The sequence below is a fragment of the Ictidomys tridecemlineatus genome, chromosome 4 (genome assembly GCF_052094955.1).
Source record: "Ictidomys tridecemlineatus isolate mIctTri1 chromosome 4, mIctTri1.hap1, whole genome shotgun sequence".
Classification (NCBI taxonomy): Eukaryota; Metazoa; Chordata; class Mammalia; order Rodentia; family Sciuridae; genus Ictidomys; species Ictidomys tridecemlineatus.
Window position 1 is genome coordinate 96,840,107 of NC_135480.1, and position 16,566 is coordinate 96,856,672.

The 16,566-nt window shown below is 52.0% G+C and overlaps 2 protein-coding genes across 4 annotated transcripts in view; one reads left to right on the plus strand and one right to left on the minus strand.

Moving 5' to 3' along the window:
* Positions 1-10,672, plus strand: part of Ankk1 (ankyrin repeat and kinase domain containing 1) — a 36,764-nt gene extending 26,092 nt beyond the window's left edge. Inside the window, 1 exon segment of the mRNA XM_078047030.1 lies at positions 10,500-10,672. The gene's annotated coding sequence lies outside the window, so the exon portion shown is untranslated.
* Positions 3,707-16,566, minus strand: part of Drd2 (dopamine receptor D2) — a 59,527-nt gene continuing 46,667 nt past the window's right edge. For 2 of the 3 annotated variants that reach the window (XM_021732379.3, XM_005334208.4), the window contains 7 exons: positions 16,016-16,331; positions 12,064-12,173; positions 10,927-11,063; positions 9,580-9,770; positions 8,579-8,665; positions 6,695-7,022; positions 3,707-5,050 (listed from right to left, as the gene is read on the minus strand). In XM_021732379.3, the coding sequence (XP_021588054.2) occupies positions 4,857-5,050; positions 6,695-7,022; positions 8,579-8,665; positions 9,580-9,770; positions 10,927-11,063; positions 12,064-12,173; positions 16,016-16,300 (1,332 nt within the window). In that variant the 5' untranslated portion in view covers positions 16,301-16,331 and the 3' untranslated portion in view covers positions 3,707-4,856. The remainder of the gene's footprint in view (positions 5,051-6,694; positions 7,023-8,578; positions 8,666-9,579; positions 9,771-10,926; positions 11,064-12,063; positions 12,174-16,015; positions 16,332-16,566) is intronic. The other variant, XM_021732381.3, reaches the window with a different exon arrangement.

Below are 16,566 nucleotides of genomic sequence, written 5' to 3' on the forward strand. Positions count from 1 at the left end.
ACACAGATGAACTGTTTTGTTGGACCCTACTCCGCCTTCAAATGGGTAAAGGGTCTGTATGCACACAAAATGGGGCAGGCAGCTGAATAGAGCAACTTAAGGAAGAGGGTGAGTAGGTGGGAGAGGAGGTGGGTGGAACCTGAGATTTGGCAGGAAAGAGGGCTTGGGGACAGGTCCTGCTGTCAGCTTTTCTGGTTCTGGACCCTATAGTAGCACCTGCTCTTGGGGGTTATGGAACTTGTCTCCTCCAGGGCAATTTCCTTCCTCTCTTCCCCACCCTATCCTTTCTCTCAACTGCCCTGGATGAAATTCAGACCCTGATTTCCAAATGTCTCTTCCCTCATGCTGTGTGCTCCTGGGAGCCACAGGTCAGAGTGTTTGGACATGGTCAGAAAAATCCAGGAGAATTGAATGTCCTGGCTTTGTTTCCCCATGGTCCATCGCTCCACACCTAGCCCCCTCAGCCCCACAATAGTACTGCCTCCTTCCTCACCTGTCACCCTCCACTTCACCTTCAGCACCCGATTCCCACTGCCCCAGGTTCTGGGGAGACTGGCTCCCTGTCTCTGGCCTCAACACAGCTCAAGGTCTCAGGAAAGAAGCCGAGTGTGTGCACAAGGGAGGAAGCCTTAAACCAGTGCAGTGGTCATGAGGCATTTCCATGATCTTGGGGCTGCCTATGGATTCAAGTGAGAGTGAAGGTTGCTCTAGATGGGCCAAGGTTCTTCCTAGCAGCTCTTGCCTTGCTCCCTCTTCTGGGGTAACCCTGGCTAGAATAAGGATGGGAGCAGGAATAGGAAGTAGTTCTCATCAGCTACCGTCTTCCCCCTTCTCCCTTAATCTCACAGAGCCGGGGTGATCTCTCTGCTCCAAAAATGCTCCATTGTCTCCTCACCAGCTTCCTGCTTCATCACCAGAACCTGAGTGTAGCAGCACTGAGTGCCTGGTTGGCAGAAGAGAACCCTCAGGAACATGGATGCCCAGACACTAGCCCTTTTACCGCTAATAACTATGCCCCACTCTGCCCTCCGCACCCACTTGGTTGCTGAAGCAGCCAACTACTATTTGCATGGACCCCTAGGGTATCACCCTAAATCTCAGGTCACAGTTTTTCCCTCTGTGTTTCTCAAAACATCTTCTGACAATCAAAAACTCATCCCACTACATATTCAGGGCTGAGCAGGAAGCAGGAGGAAAATGGATGACATAAGAAGATTCAGGAGATCTGGGTGTCACGGCCATCCTGCCAGCCGGGCAAACCACCCTCTTGGTATGAAAGGCTTTTCTGTGAGTGGAGAGCATGGAAATGCCCTCCAAGGGCAAAAGGGGAGCCCACAGCAGCTCCTTCACGGGTGAGAGATTAAGTTACCGACACAGCCTGGGTCCTGGACCCCAGGAGGATGGTGAACCAGTGGGCAGGCACAGGTAACAGAAGCCATGCAGTCTTTGGGGACAGGGATAATTTAAAGAAAGGATGCCACAGGTGAGGACACTGCCCCCCAGGCAGGCCAGTCCTCGATGCTCCTAGTTGCAAGAACCTGGCTGCTCCTGTCCTCGATCACCTGGGAAGCAAGAGCTGCAGTTGCTTCTTCCAGGGCCCCCTGCCCCAACCACCCAGGAAGTTCTGTGTCTAGTCTTCTTGTCTTTGCCAATTCCCCACAGGCTTGTTCAAGGCCAAGGTGTTCTGGGGCTGTTGCCTCACACACCATCTAGAAAAATTGTGGCCTAGAGCTGTGCAGCCCATACCTGTGCTGTGCTGTCCTCCCCAAGATCCTGGCAGTGGTCTCCACACCTTGTCTGGGCTCAGCTCTGGGGGAAATGGATTGTTCATACGATAGTGTGAGTACTGGGTTAATGCCTGTCCCGTCAGACCGTGAACCCCCAAAGGCAGACCACCTTCTTTATGACTCTATCCCAATACCTTACCGAGGACCTGGAGCACAATAATTACCCAATAAATACTCACTAAGACAACGAGTGAGTGGGTGGATGGATAAAATGATGCAATTTCTCAGGCTGCTGGACCACTCGCTTTCAAGTCCCCAGGACCTCTCCCTAGCAAGTGGCCACCTGGGACTCCTCCAAATGCACCTGGGAAGAATAAGAGCCTGAAGCCTGAAGACTGGCAGTTCTAGCTGGATCCTCTGTAATTCTGTAACTCTGTTTCCCACTCAGGAACCATAAAGTACTCAGCGGGTCTGGCCCTTTGGTGGTGACCCTTGCTGTGTCCTAGGGAAGGGAGGGGCAGGGGTGCACAGACTCTGCCTGCCGGAAAGGCAAGTAAGGGCTCCCTGGATTCAGGGGCACTCCACGGAGACACAGAGTGCAGAGAAAGGTAGTGAGGAATGAAAACTTGGAGGGCTTCCTTCCCACCCCCACTACACCAACCACGTTGAGAAAGGGGTCAGGGCCAGGGCCAGGGTCAGGGTCTCTTTGGAGAGAGCCAGAGTTTGGGCCACCCCCTTCCACCCTTTGTGTCCCCAGGTCCCATTCCACCCATTCCCTTGCCCCTGAAGAGCTGAGGGGAGAAGGGGTGGAGCCCAGCCCTCCCCCTGCCCACTCTAGCTGTCAATCTGCTGTCTGGATGAAAGATGTGAAGCCTCGTGACAACTGTGGGCAACTTTCTCCTGCCCCGCCTCCCGCCCCTGCCCTGCCCTCTTCCCCTCTTCTCTCTGACAGGGCTCTCCTCAGATTGCTCTAGGGCTCCTTCCCCTCCCTTTCTCAGTCCTTCCTTCCCCTCCTTCCATCTTTCTGCCTCCCTTTGTCACCTCTTCAGTTCTCTCAGCAAAGACACTTGTCTGTCCTCATAAGACTGCTAATGATGAGACAGACGTTAAGCTCCCATCCAGGTCAAGATCATCCACAGACGTGGGGTGCTTACACACATGCGTGCCTGTGTGTGTCTTGGCTGGTCGTGGGGTGGGTTTGACAGCTGAGAGGTTCTGAGGGTTTCTATAATCCCTGGGATCTGCTGCCCCCTCCCCAGGAGGCAGTCACTAGGTTATTGGCCATCCTGAGCTACACCAGGGGCCTGCTTTGCCCACCTTCGGGAATGAGGAACTTTGCCACCTTCGGAGAGAGGAACTTCTCACAAGGTTTAGTGCTACATTCGGGTTCAGTGAGAAGATCAAAGTCCATAATTAAGTGTTCAGGGCAAGTTAAGTGCTCCCAACTTTGGTGCTAAAAATATTGTATTTAGCATGCAAATTATGCCCTGACAGCTCCCCAGAGCCTGAGCCCGTGGGTGCCACCACCTTGTTTGTCATCATGGCTGTTATTCTCAAGGTGGTAGGAACATTCTTTTTTCACTGGGTTGATTTATATTTCACTTCTAAAGAGCCAAATTCCTGTTGTCAGGGCAGTGCCAAATTGTGGCCCCAGAAGACATGGAGCTGAGGGCTGGCCCCAAGGCCAAGAGCAGGGAGAGCGGTCCAGGTATAGCACTCAGCCTCACCTCCCTTCTGCAATGTGCTCCCTAAATGGAGAGCCTGATGTGAGTCAGGCAGGACAAGGGACAAAGACACCGCAAAGCCACATTTCAAAGGTCACCTTTTACGTGGAGCCTTCTCTGCCCTATGGGGTGAGCAGAGCAAAGGCTTGGCCCTTAGGAGATTCCAGTTTCTGGAGGAGTGGGGACACCTGGCTTTCCTCTGGAAGGACCCTACCAGACACAAGGATTTGGGTTACACCTGAATCTTAAACTTGGTGTTGGTGCTGTCCCGGGGCCACCAAAGGGCCCCTGAAAGTGACTCTTGTCAAAGTTTTATTAGTTTGGTGCATGTATAGTGATGTTACAGAGTCTGGGACCCAGGGGTTCCCCACAAGCTGCAGCTCCCCTCTTCCCTCAGGCCAGGGCCAGGCCAGGTCAAATGGTATTCAGCAGCCTCTCGGACATGGGCTCCTCTAAGGCAGAGGCACTGGAAGGGAAAAGGAGAGAGGGTAGAGGCCAGAAGGAATAGAAAAGGGAAGAGGCTTTGTGTCAGAGTATGGCAGGAGGCAGCCCCTTAAAGAACCTCAGATGACCCCAAACTCGGGCCCAGAGTTTGTGTCCAAATCCTAACTCCCCAGGCTGGCCAGCATTTGCAATGGGAGGTATACGTCTGAGGGCTGTCAGGAGTGGCAGAGGGGGCTGGTGGGTGTTTCTGTCCCCACAGGCCCTCTTGGGACCCTTGGAGATTAGGCCTCCTCTCCCCAAGGCTGTGGAAGGCTCTTGGAGAGCTGTAACTGCAGGGACACTTCACGTCCACTGCTGTGGGGAGGGGAGGCTCACATCAGGGCCTGGGAGGGAGCTAAGAGTTTTGTCTTGGGCTTCTCCGGGGTCTGTTGTTCCGTCTGGTATTTACATATCTCCCAGAGCTGAAGCCGCCTGGGGCTTTGGCCAGAGCCCCAGCTTTCCCCTTGTGGGCCTTGAGGAGTATGAACTCCTCCCACTGCCTGTCCTAGCACAGGCCAGTGACAACCAGGCCATGCCCAACAAACAGGGTGCACTCAGCCTCTTAGCCTTGACTCGCTCCCCTAACCCCAGAGACCCGGTGCCCCAGAGAAAGGTCAAGGAAGGCGGCTGTATCTTTGGTGCCAAGGAGAGGGGCCTAGAGGTGGGCAGGGCCTCTGTGAGCTGCCCCTGAGCCATGGGTCCAGCCCCAGGACTGATACCACGCCCGGCTCCCTTGCCCTACCCTGGCAGACTGAGGGTGCGTGGGCAGAGGGGGTTGCAGAGCCAAGCTAACACGGCAGGGCCTGCGGGGTGAAGAGAAGGCCCAGCCCACCAGGCCTTTCTGCCCACAGCTCGCAGGGAGGAGGCCCGGCCGGCCTGGACAGGGGCGGGAAGCAGGCTGCTGTGCAGGCAGGAGGCAGAGTCAGCAGTGTAGGATCTTCATGAAGGCCTTGCGGAACTCGATGTTGAAGGTGGTGTAGATGATGGGGTTCACCGCGCTGTTGACGTAGCCCAGCCACGTGAAGGCGCTGTACAGGACGGGCGGAATGTTGCAGTCACAGTGTATGTTCAGGATGTGTGTGATGAAGAAGGGCAGCCAGCAGATGATGAACACGCCTGGGGAGAGTGCAGGGTCAGGCAGAGGCCAGCAGCACACCCTGCTCTACTGTGGGTGGGGGGGGCACCAAGGCTGGGCCCTAGCTCCAGCAGCACTGTATCAGGAGTCCCGGTCTTGGATTCAGACCTGCTTGACACTTGACTTCAGAGAAAGTTTCCTTCACTCACCTCAACCTCACTGCCCTCACCTGTCAAAAGGATGTAACAATGCCTGTCTCTGAGGGAAGGGGAAGCAGCTTGTGAACAAATCTGAAATGTTGGCATTCTGACCCAAGTCAGCGGTGGCAACGGAGATACCCACTCAGCTTCCCAGTCACCTTGGAGAACAACATCTCCCTCAGGCTGGCAGTGAGGGAAATATGTTCAAGGCAGTGTGGGACACAGAGTTTGGGAAACGGGAGTACTAAATGACCATCTCACTCAGTTCTCATATTGTCCCCCATGAAGTTGACAGGAAACTGAGGCTGTGATGGCTTTGAGGGGTACCCAAGGCCACTCTGCTCTTGAGCGGCACCACTAGGGTCTGAATGCCAGTCTATTTAAGCTCCGACACGGCCAGGCTCTTGCTCCAGCCTTCCATCTTCCCCCTGGGGACATATTCTTGCTGGACACACCTGAAGACTGTGCCTCTAGGTGACCTCTTGCCTGCTCTGTTGTCTGACTCGGGTGCTTTCTCTAGCACCACCAGCTCCAGTGGGGTAAATGGTGTCTAGGAAAAACTGGGCCCTAGAGCATAGTCCCTTGGACTGCAGAGAGGGCTCAGGTCCAACTCCATCCTGCCATGTCCCAGCCACAGGATCATGGGCAGCCCCTTAACTTGTTGTGATCACAAGTTCCCATTCCTAAAAGGAGGATAGCAGGTCCTGTCCACTCGCGTCCCAGGATTGTTGGGCTGTCAAAGGGGATTGCAGGTGCTACACAGATGGCAGGGTCATAACAGTCCCTTCCCCCCAATTACCCCTACTAGTCTATAACTGGGATTCTGACTTTTATTATATGGTTTTCTAGGAAAACTTTATTTAAAAGCTTTGTGTAGTGGGCAGGGCCACTCCTTTATTTAGACCAGTGGCCACGTCTTAAGGTCCTCTTTTATCTTTTCAGAGCTCTGGTTCCACATGGTCTTCAGTGAACACAAAGGTGAATTTCCTAATTCCTTAAAAATAGCAGTAATAACAAAACATAGTAATAATGCTTATATATGTAAGTACACTGCTTTGCAGCTTATAAAATGCTTTCACCATCCCTATGCCTTCTGACCACACAAACCTGAAAGTAACCTACTCTACAGATGGGAGGCCAGAAAGAAAGTGGCCTGTCCAGAGACATGAGGTTCTGGAGCATGGCGGTCTGCTGTTGCAATTCACAGACTCTGGAGTAGATTACCTGAGTTCAAACCTGGGTCTTCCTTGGTCAAATTCGGTAACCATGCTAAGCCTTGGTCTGCCCATCTGCAAAGGGAGCAGAACTAGACAATCTACCATGGGAGTGGTCTGTTTCTCAAAAAATTCCCAACCTATGACCCTCCATCCATGGTCAGGAAGGATATGGCAGGGTCAAGGATCTGCAGCAATGAGCACTATCCCCAGACAGGGCTGGGGTGGGGCAGGGCAGATCAGGGCTGACTGGCATCCAGAGCCCACTCACCGAGAACAATAGCGAGCATCTGCGTGGCTTTCTTCTCCTTCTGCTGGGAGAGCTTCCTACGGCTCATGGTCTTGAGCGAGGTCCGGGTTTTGCCATTGGGCATGGACTGTATCTCAAAGATCTTGGCAATCTTGGGGTGGTCTTTGGCATGCCCATTCTTCTCTGGTTTGGCGGGGCTGTCGGGGGTGCTGTGGAGGCCGTGATGGGATGGGTCAGGGAGAGTCAGCTGGTGGTGGCTGGGCGGGATGGGGCTGTACCGGGTCCTCTCTGGCGGGCTGGTGCTGGACAGCATCTCCATCTCCAGCTCCTGGGCTCGCCGGGCAGCCTCCTGTACCAGAGGCAGAGAGCTCTGGGTGAAGCCAGGCGGGTTCTTGGGCACTGGGCACCCAGTCTCCCCTGGGCCACCTGCCCCACCTGTCTCCTTTCCCCCTCTGAAGAGTCCTGTGGACACCAGAGTCACCCTGCCAGAAAGGCAAGGAGGATGATCACTGGGAGGTAGGGATTGTCTAGGTACAGAACTCAGGACCATGACAGTCTTTGCTTGCAGGGCCATCCCTGGGCCCTTCCAGCACAAACCCTATGCACCCCCAATACCCCACCACCACTCTCTGGGGTCTTAGTAGCCAGGTACTCCTCTTTTCTTACCTAAGCAACACCTGCTGAGTGCAAGCTAAGTGCCAGGTGCCATGCAGACTTCTAGGGATAATAGTTCCAGAATGATGTTTAGTCCTGCCTCCAAGAACTCAGGTGCTAACTGCCTGGAGGGCACCACCCCTGTTCTTCCTGCCAGGCTGAAACACTGGCCCAGTGCTCTTGCACCAGCACACACACACACACACACACACACACACACACACACACATGAGGTGACTAGACTGACTCAGGAACTAAAGGGTGGACTCCTGTGGGCCCACATCCTCCCTGCAAGGCTGGCCTGGGGGGCCTGGCATAGGTCCACTCATGGCCTTCTCGTTCTCCCCTAGACTCTCCTGTCAGAGGCCTTGGAGGTCTTACCCCCAGCTTCTGAAACGTAGCCTGGCTATGTGCCCAGGTGCTCTAACTAGGTGGCTGCCTTGACCACATTCTGAGTTCTGGTTTTGGCACCTGCCTCATAAAAGTCCCGCCCTTACAGTGCAGGTGAATGCTGTGTATCTGCTTCCCAAGGCCGACTGACCTGAACTGGAGGTGTGGCCCTCTACAGGTTCTCTGCCCTATTCTCTGCCCATCTTTGGAATGAAACACCTGCAGCTTGGGCCCTGCTGCTACTCTCTCTGGGCAGAGCCTGGATCTGTTGTAGTTCTGCACCTCTGGGTTCGACTTCCAGGATGTACTTCACCAGCCCCCATTGGCTACTCTGCTTCAGCCTCCCCACATCCAACCCCAGAACCAGCCTGTCTGTAAGAAGCAGCATATGCTGGTTGAAAGAATATGGGCATGGATTTAGAAGTCACACAGGTTCAAATATTCACTCTGTCACTAACTGTTTAGGCTTGGGTGAGTTACTTAAACTCTCTGAGCCTCTGTTTCCTCTTCTGTGAACTATAGATTAATAAGACTTACCTCCTAGGGTTGTGGTGAGGATTTGATGAGATACTAGGAACATGGTAGGTGTTTTAAGAAGTGCCAAGAGCCATTATCACCATTTTTAACATATTGTTATGGCCAAGTCCCTTCTCCCAACAATTTTCTACATATCTGTGCCTTGCAGAATTGAGGTGCCTTGCTCTGCACCTGCTTGGAAGGGTGCATAGTGAGTCTGACCACAGCTGAGGCAGAATGGGGCATGCCGGGATATGCTTCTCCCTGTGGCCAGCAGGTGAGGCCTCAGAATCACAGCCAGTGGGCAGCAAGACTTGGCTCTGGGTCCTCGACCTGAACACTTACCAATCTCCGCCTGTTCACTGGGAAACTCCCATTAGACTTCATGATAACGGTGCAGAGTTTCATGTCCTCGGGGTGAGTACAGTTGCCCTGTGGAGTGAGCCAGCACACGGGTCATACAAGACAGTGGGGGCGCACGGTGGCAAGGGGACAGAAACTCAAGGCAGGGCATTCCTTGAGGAATTCAGGCTTAGAATAGTGGCTCAGAGAGCAGGGACCATAGGAGACAGCCAGGCAAAGGTGAAGATCAGTACTGCAATGAGAAGTGAGCAGGACGAGGGACAAAAGGACCCTGATTTTTGTGGAACTCCTAATCAGGGTCTGGCACCATGCTAGGCACACACTCACAGCCCTTCTCACATCAAATCTTCAAGACCACTCTGTGAAGTCCACACTGTGGTTCCTAGTTAACAGATGAGGAAAACGAGGCTCCCGGAGGTTAAGCAACTTGCCCAAGATCCCTTAACCCAATGCGGTGGTGCCAGGATTTGAACCTGATGTGTCTAACCCCAAAGCTCTCGTTCTTTCCAGGCTCCCACAACGTCTTCCTCAGGGAAGACTGAGTGGAGGGGAGAATTCACAAGACAGAGTGGGGAGACGAGAGAGGAGCAGAGAAAGGTTATGAGGAAGCAGAAGATGTGCACACAGGCAGGACAGAGAGTGTAGCAGGTAAAGAAAATAGGATGAAGAAGACAGAGGGAAGGAAAGGGAGACAGAGGCCAGAATAGGAAAGGAGAAGTTAAGCAGAAGATGAGAGGAGCCAAGAAGATCTGCAGAGCTCATTCACAAAGCTCTCCAAGCAGACTTCTCCTTCCCCTTGGGGCCCACCACAAACTCAGCCTCCCTCTCCTGGACATTCAAGTCACTCCACTGAGATCCATGCCCTAGTCCAGCTCCTAGGAGCTCCTTCAGCCTGGACCTCCATCTGGCTGTGGTGTCCCAGGGTCCGATGGGAGCATGGGACAAGCCCCCTTGGTAATGGAGGGGAGGAGGGGTCTCTGGACCTTGAGTGGGGCCTTCAGGTTGGCCCTGAAAGCTCGGCTGCTGCGCTTGGTGTTGACCCGCTTGCGGCGCTTGCGGAGGACGATGTAGATCTTGATGTAGACCAGCAGGGTGACGATGAAGGGCACGTAGAAGGAGACGATGGAGGAGTAGACCACGAAGGCAGGGTTGGCAATGATGCACTCGTTCTGGTCTAGGGAAGGAGAGCCCAGGGAAGCGGGGGTCGGGGGTCAGCTGGCCCTGGGGCCACAGCACCACCAGGGCACAGTTCCCTCCTCATGAGAACGAGGAGCAATCTTACCAAGAATATGACTGGATGTTTAAGGTTGCCTAGGAACCCTAGATGTAAATAAATATGCAACATAAATCACAGATAAAACCACAACTGAGCAAAAAGCCAGGATGGGATTGACTGCTTCCAACTTTTCTTATTACCATTTCCTGCCACTTGATTATTAGTCTTGTCATCTCTGAGTACACAAATAATGCCAAGATATTCGGAAGAAACGGCCATGAAAATCATTTTCAGAATAGTTAACCATTTTTGTAGCCTTTCCTGTATATGGTGGGGAGGTCTACCACCTTCTAACTTTAGGAACAAGATAACGTGGTCCTGTTTGCTGGACTCACTTGTGTTCCAATGTTTTTTATATGCTTCCAGGTCTACCAGATGTCTATCCTCTGTCTGGAGCACAACTTAGCCCTATTGGAATGTCTTCCTGTGATGCTCAGATTTCAGACCACATATTTTCAGGGCTTCACTATGGCCTGTCTTGCTGTGATCTCCATAGAGGCACCCTGGCAAGAAATAGTTCCATACTGGCAGGGGTCCTGTGCTGCTTCTGTCTAGATGCTCTTGACTCTGCCCACAGGAAGGGGCTCAAGCTTGGCTCACCTCCTGTTTCTTTCTTACTTGCTCCAGGTGGCTTCAGCTGACCTACAAGGCTGCCGCCTCATCACAAAACTACCATTGTCGGGAGTGGATGAAGGTCCAGTATCCCCCACCATATGCCCGAGCATCACATATACACACTCATGTGTAGTCTGTGAGTCTGCTGAGCTTTAATTTAATAAACAAAGTTGAAGATAGCCAAACATCCTCCTGAACCATCTTCCCCAGTCCTCCTTCAACTCCATGTGCTTCAGGCCATTGTTTTCTCTCTAGCCCAGCCTGGGGCACCTCTGAGATTGGCTGGGCCTAGGACATCCAGCCTGGCCTCTGTCCAGGATGGCAAATGGGCCTCCACTGGACCTCCACCCTTAACTGTGCCAGGAATTCAGCTCCCTCAGGGTCCTGCACAGGAGCAGGGACCCAGAGCAGAGTCACAGGCAGAAAAATCAAGACTCACCTGTGTTGTTGAGTCCAAAGAGCAGCGGGCAGGAGATGGTGAAGGACAGGACCCAGACAATGGCAATCATGACTGTCACTCGGCGTTTGGAGCTATAGCGTGTGTTGTACAGCATAGGCATGGCCACAGCTGTGTATCTGCAAGGGCAGGGTCGGGGCTGAGTCTGGGATGCAGGTCCAGGAACCCCTTACTCTGTAGAACCCATTGATCCCTGGGGCTGGACAGTTGACCAGCTCCATGAAGCCTTCATGATACTCTCATTCAACCCTCCTTCCTGTGCCTATACTCAGTGAGGAGAATTGGCAATGCCCAATCAAGCACTTCATGAGCAGCCAGGTACTGTGTCCTCCTGGGCTATGGCTGTTGCTCCAATGGCCCCAGCCAGATTTGAGGCTTTTTGAAGGGCCATGGCCTGGGTCATTGCACATTTGAAACTACACTTACTGCACCTGATCTAGGCCCACAGAAGGTGGAAACATTTGTTTATGAGGCAACTTTAGGCCTCATTTGGCAGGAAATAATAGCAATGGTACTATTTATAATCCTCCCTCACATTCCTCTACCTAGCATTTCTCACTCATTAACTTATTACATCCTCTAAGAATCCTGTGAGGAGAGAAGGAACAGAGCTTCTGGGCATGTGTGTGACACATATTTGCACAAAGTAGTGAAAAACTCTAAGCTTAAACTTGTAAGTGAGCACAGCTTGGGCCTCCTTGACCACTATACTGGAATAACAGACAAAACCAAACATTGCAGCCTCAAACAGGGGTGTCATTATCACTAGGGTCTAGAAAATGAAACCAGAAGTTCCGAGAGCTTCTACAATCTGCTCAAGTTCACATAAGTAGGAGGTCATACAGCTGGGGGCTTTAATGGGAATCAGCTCACTTTTAAACCAGTCATTATCTGGTATTCTTGGTGACCTCACTGTCCATAGATGGCCTTTCTTTGGGGAATCTGTACTAGCCTAGCCACACAGACACGTACGAATGCACACCTGCACACATAAACACATGGACTCACATGCACACAGCCAGCCACTTAGCACCACAGACAGAGCCTAAGCCCGAGGATAGGTGGAGCACCCAGAAAGGCGAACGGCAGAGTCACCGCTCCCACCCTGGCTGGGCTCACCTGTCGATGCTGATGGCACACAGGTTCAGGATGCTTGCTGTGCACATCATGACGTCCAGAGTGACGAAGATGTCACAATGAATCCTGCTGAATTTCCACTCACCCACAACCTGGAGACAAAGAAACATAATGGGTGGACAGGAGGAGGGGGGAGATTAGCTTAGGTCCTGTGACTTGACCACCCTGGGGCAGGGCAGGCCATGGGCTCAAGAGGACAGTTGTGGGAGGTAAGAAAAGTACAGTGACTTGCCTGTAGCCTTTGGCTCAGCTTTCAGTCCTGTTCTGGCCTGGGTTCTGAGTGAGCCACACAGGCCTCTCCACATAAAGTATATGTTAAGAGATATATGTTAAGAGATCTCTATGAAACAGGGGAGAAATGCCTGCTTCCTTGTTATACTTGGAGAATGAAAGAAGGGATTTCTGGGCCAGAGCTTTAGGAGCACCAGGATGAGCTGGGCTGCTGAAGTGACCTGTCCTTGGTCTAATGGGAAATGAGGGGTCCAGCTCCTGGCAGGACCCTGCGGCATCCTCCCCCCACCACACACACACCCTCCTATCCACATATCCACACATCCCTATGCCTCTGTCCACATACACAAACGTGCACCCCCACATAGCAGGCTGGCCCTCACAGCCCTGGGAGTCTAGAGAAGCCCCAATTCCTGAGGATACCTTTAGCTTCTTACCCAGAAGAGAGAGAGAAGCTAGAAAGCCCCTCTCATAACTGGAGCAGGTCAGCATGCACAGAATGTCCCACTGAGCATCACAGCAGGCTAATGTAACCCTGCTCATGCTCACGACTGCCCTCTCTTCTGCTCTCACGCATAAAACCAAACATGTGCAATTAAACTCGGCGATGAGTAATGAAGCTGCTGACGCCTCACAGGAGATGACAAAAAGACAGAAGTTCCCCAAAAGACAGAAGGCCTTTCCTGCAGCACTGCCTTCTCAGGGCTCAAGTAGGGCCCCATCCCAAGGCCTCTCATGGCCCCCAACAGCTAGATATCAACTCGGGGGGGTGGGTGTAGGGGGCACAGAAGGGGCTTCCCTGGTATAAACACAGTCTACCTTCAAGGTCCCACAAGGCAGAATCCCAAGCTCCTCTGGCTATCACCCACCTGGGCGTGCCCCCGGGAATGGGACCAGGGAGCTGCCTGCATGTCCCTAGGGAACCAGGTCTCAGCTACCAGCGTCTTCCTCCTCATCTTCCCTCCTCCCTGCTGTCCTTTCTACAAAATTATTGGTCAACTTAGTGTGTGCCAGGTTCTAGCCTAGTCTCCTGGACACAGTTGTGAACAATTCAGACAGTCTCTACATTAGGGGAACTCTCAAACCACTCTCCCATGGCCCCAGGAAGCAACTGAGCAGTTAGGAGCAGTGTGACTCCAAGACCCAAGAAAAGGCATCAGCGGCTATTTTATAGAACATCTCCAGTGGGCACTGTACTTTATCTCTATTGCAAGAATGGATTGTTAATTCTCATTCATAGATGAGAGAATCAAAGATTAAAGAGGCCACAGAGCATGGCCAAGTTCATCCAGCAAGTGATCACTGAGTGGGGCTGGAGTGGGAGGCAAGTTCTTTGCACATCCCTTGCTCCCTCCTAAGATGTCTTGGAAGTGGCAATCTAGCTTGTCAAAGAGGAGATCATATGTCAAAAGTACTCAGTAGACAAAAAGCATGACAAGAGAGATTATCACTTCCAAGTGGTATGGTCCCACTTGGGGTCATCAGACTTGCCCAGTGTCTCCTGGAGATTTGGTAGCAGGGGAAGGACTGGCCTGGGTTTTCTCGTGAAACCAAGGCCTCTTTCCTCTGCACTTCTGGGCATCTCTCATTGATATCTGGCTCATGTGAAGCTGCCACATGAATGTCAGGCTCTGAGTTGGCTCCACCAAATCTTCCTTTTAACTATAATAATACTAAGCACTGAGTCAGGCACTGTTTCAGACACAGCATGTTCACATTTATGGAACAAAGGCAGTAAAGCTTGAAGACAAGGGCCGTGGCTGCCTCTCTCAAAACATCCAGGCTGTGTGGCTCTGTCCTTCTGTCTCCCCTGAATACTTCTTCCTGAAGCATTCCTTCTTCCTGCAAGCCAACACCTCTGATGGGGCATGTGTCCCCCATGGACCCCCATCTTCTGTGGTGACGGCACTGTACTGGCCCCACAGGCTTCTTCTTTCACGGCAGGACAATACCTCAGACTTCAGCACTAAGGGTGGGTAGGACAAAGTGCTCCATCACTATTGACTGAGTGAATAAATAACTCTGAGACCATTGCTCGTCTTTTCAATCTCTTCTCTTCTGGAAAATGCACACAGTAAGCCTCACCCCAAAGGGTTCTGAGGCTTTACTGGAGGTATGCACAGGTGAGTGGTTCCTGGCTGCCTCCTCTCAGGGACTTCTCCCACCACTATCCAGGTAGAAAATGAATTCAGATTTGAAGTGGGTTCTTTCATTCCAAAACCAGCACACTTTCCGCATACTGAGCAGAATAGTCCTGAGACAGGCTCTGATGTGGCAGGAGATTGGACACTTTTAAAATTACTAGAAATACAACAGGATGGTAAATTCTGGACAAGAGGAGTGGCTTTGGGAGAGGGTAAACTATGTGGTTAAAAGAGCACCTTGACAGAATTTGGGTGAGACTCCAGTTGGTATATTCTCTAGGGACAATATATATATAAGCCTAAGTCCTTTAAGCAGAGCTCGCTGCCCAGTTCTTGCTTTAATGGGAAGAGTTTGAGTACAGCCCCGTGAGAATACCCTTCTGCCCCCTCAAACACTCAGCTTCACTTCTAAAATAATGGTGAGTAACTATGATTAAAACACCTGCTTGAAGAACTTAGATTCTAGGAACCCCAATACACCCTGAGTATAGACCTGTTTCCACCTGCAGAGTTTGGTAGGTAGAAACAGAGGCTTATCTGATTCTCAAATAATCCTACAAGCAGTATCATTATCGTCCCCATCCTCCAGATAGGGAAACAGAAATTGGTTCTCCCATTTTCCCCTTTATTCCTCTCTGATGGCCTGAGGTCTGGGACCCCTCCGTGGAAGGAATCAGGAATGGATCAAGCCTAGGAACAAAGCAAGAGCTCCTCAGGGCAAAGCCCCAGGCAGGAAATGCAGTCCCAGACCTCAGACCCTGCTAGGAGATGAATCTGATTCCCTTGTCTGCAGGGCGTGGGTAAAGTCAGACAGCTTCTCAAATCTCCATTCTCTGTTCTGTAAAGTGAGGAGAGCAGCGTCAAGTATTTGCTGATTAGCATCTGCAACACACCTGACACAGTGGGCCACAGCAGAGGCCACCTATTCCCCATTTCAAGGCACAGAGCTAGGTTCTGTCCTGGGTGACACATGGGTGACACATTTCGTCTTAAAGAAAGTGGGTGCACCACAGTTTACAGTAGCCTCTACCTGGAGGTCCTGGACATGGTGCCAGATAAACTGGAAAGGAGAGGGGATACTGAGAGCTTAGAGCAGCAGCCTCACTTCTGACATGGGGAAAGAGGGAGAAAGCCTGGGAACAGGAACATGTTCCCTCCTTGGGGATCCTCACCAGTTACTTCTATTTCCAGTATGGCCTAATGAACCAACTTTAGGGAGACAGTTTTAGCTTAGGGAGACCAGCTGTGTGATGCTGGAGAAATTACCATCTTCTCTGATCATCATCATGACCATTATCTGCAAAGTGGTGATGCAAGCCTCTCAGAGCCGCTGTGAGAATTACGTAAGAAAATGATGTGCATAAAGTACTTAATATGAGGCCCAGCACTTAGTAACACTCTCTAAATGCTAATGGTGATTATTAAGGAGACAAAGTACCCACTTCATAAAGAGAAAAACAGCCCAGAGTGGAGGAAGAGGCAATGGGTTGGTGAAACTAGTGGGGAAACTGGGGCTGTCTTGGAGCAGGTACTAGAGCAATGCTGGGACCCAGACCTACCTCCAGGTAGACAACCCAGGGCATGACCAGCGTGGCGACGAGGAGGTCGGCCACAGCGAGGCTGACGATCAGGTAGTTCGTGGTGGTCTGCAGTGCCTTCTCCCGGGACACGGCCATGCACACCAGCACATTCCCGAAGACGATGACGAAGATGAGCAGGGTGAGCAGCATGGCATAGTAGTTGTAGTGGGGCCTGTCCACCTTTCCTTCAGACCCGTTGAAGGGCCGGCTCCAGTTCTGCCTCTCCAGGTCATCATCGTACCAGGACAGATTCAGTGGATCCATGGGGGCAGCGGAGCCACTGGGTGGCAAGGCTCTGGCCAGGAAAAATGGACACAGGGAGTGAGCAGGATAGCATTGGAGGCATGCTGCCTCCCAGAGGGCTGCAGGGGAAAACAACCCCCATGGGTAAAACATCAGGAGTTTAACTTTCACATCCAACAATCTTCTTACTGTATCTGGGCCTGCTGCCATTCTTCTGCTAGCAGATGGTGGAAGAAATGGGAAAGTATACTCTTTTTTTTCAATATAAGAATATAAATGAACTTAAA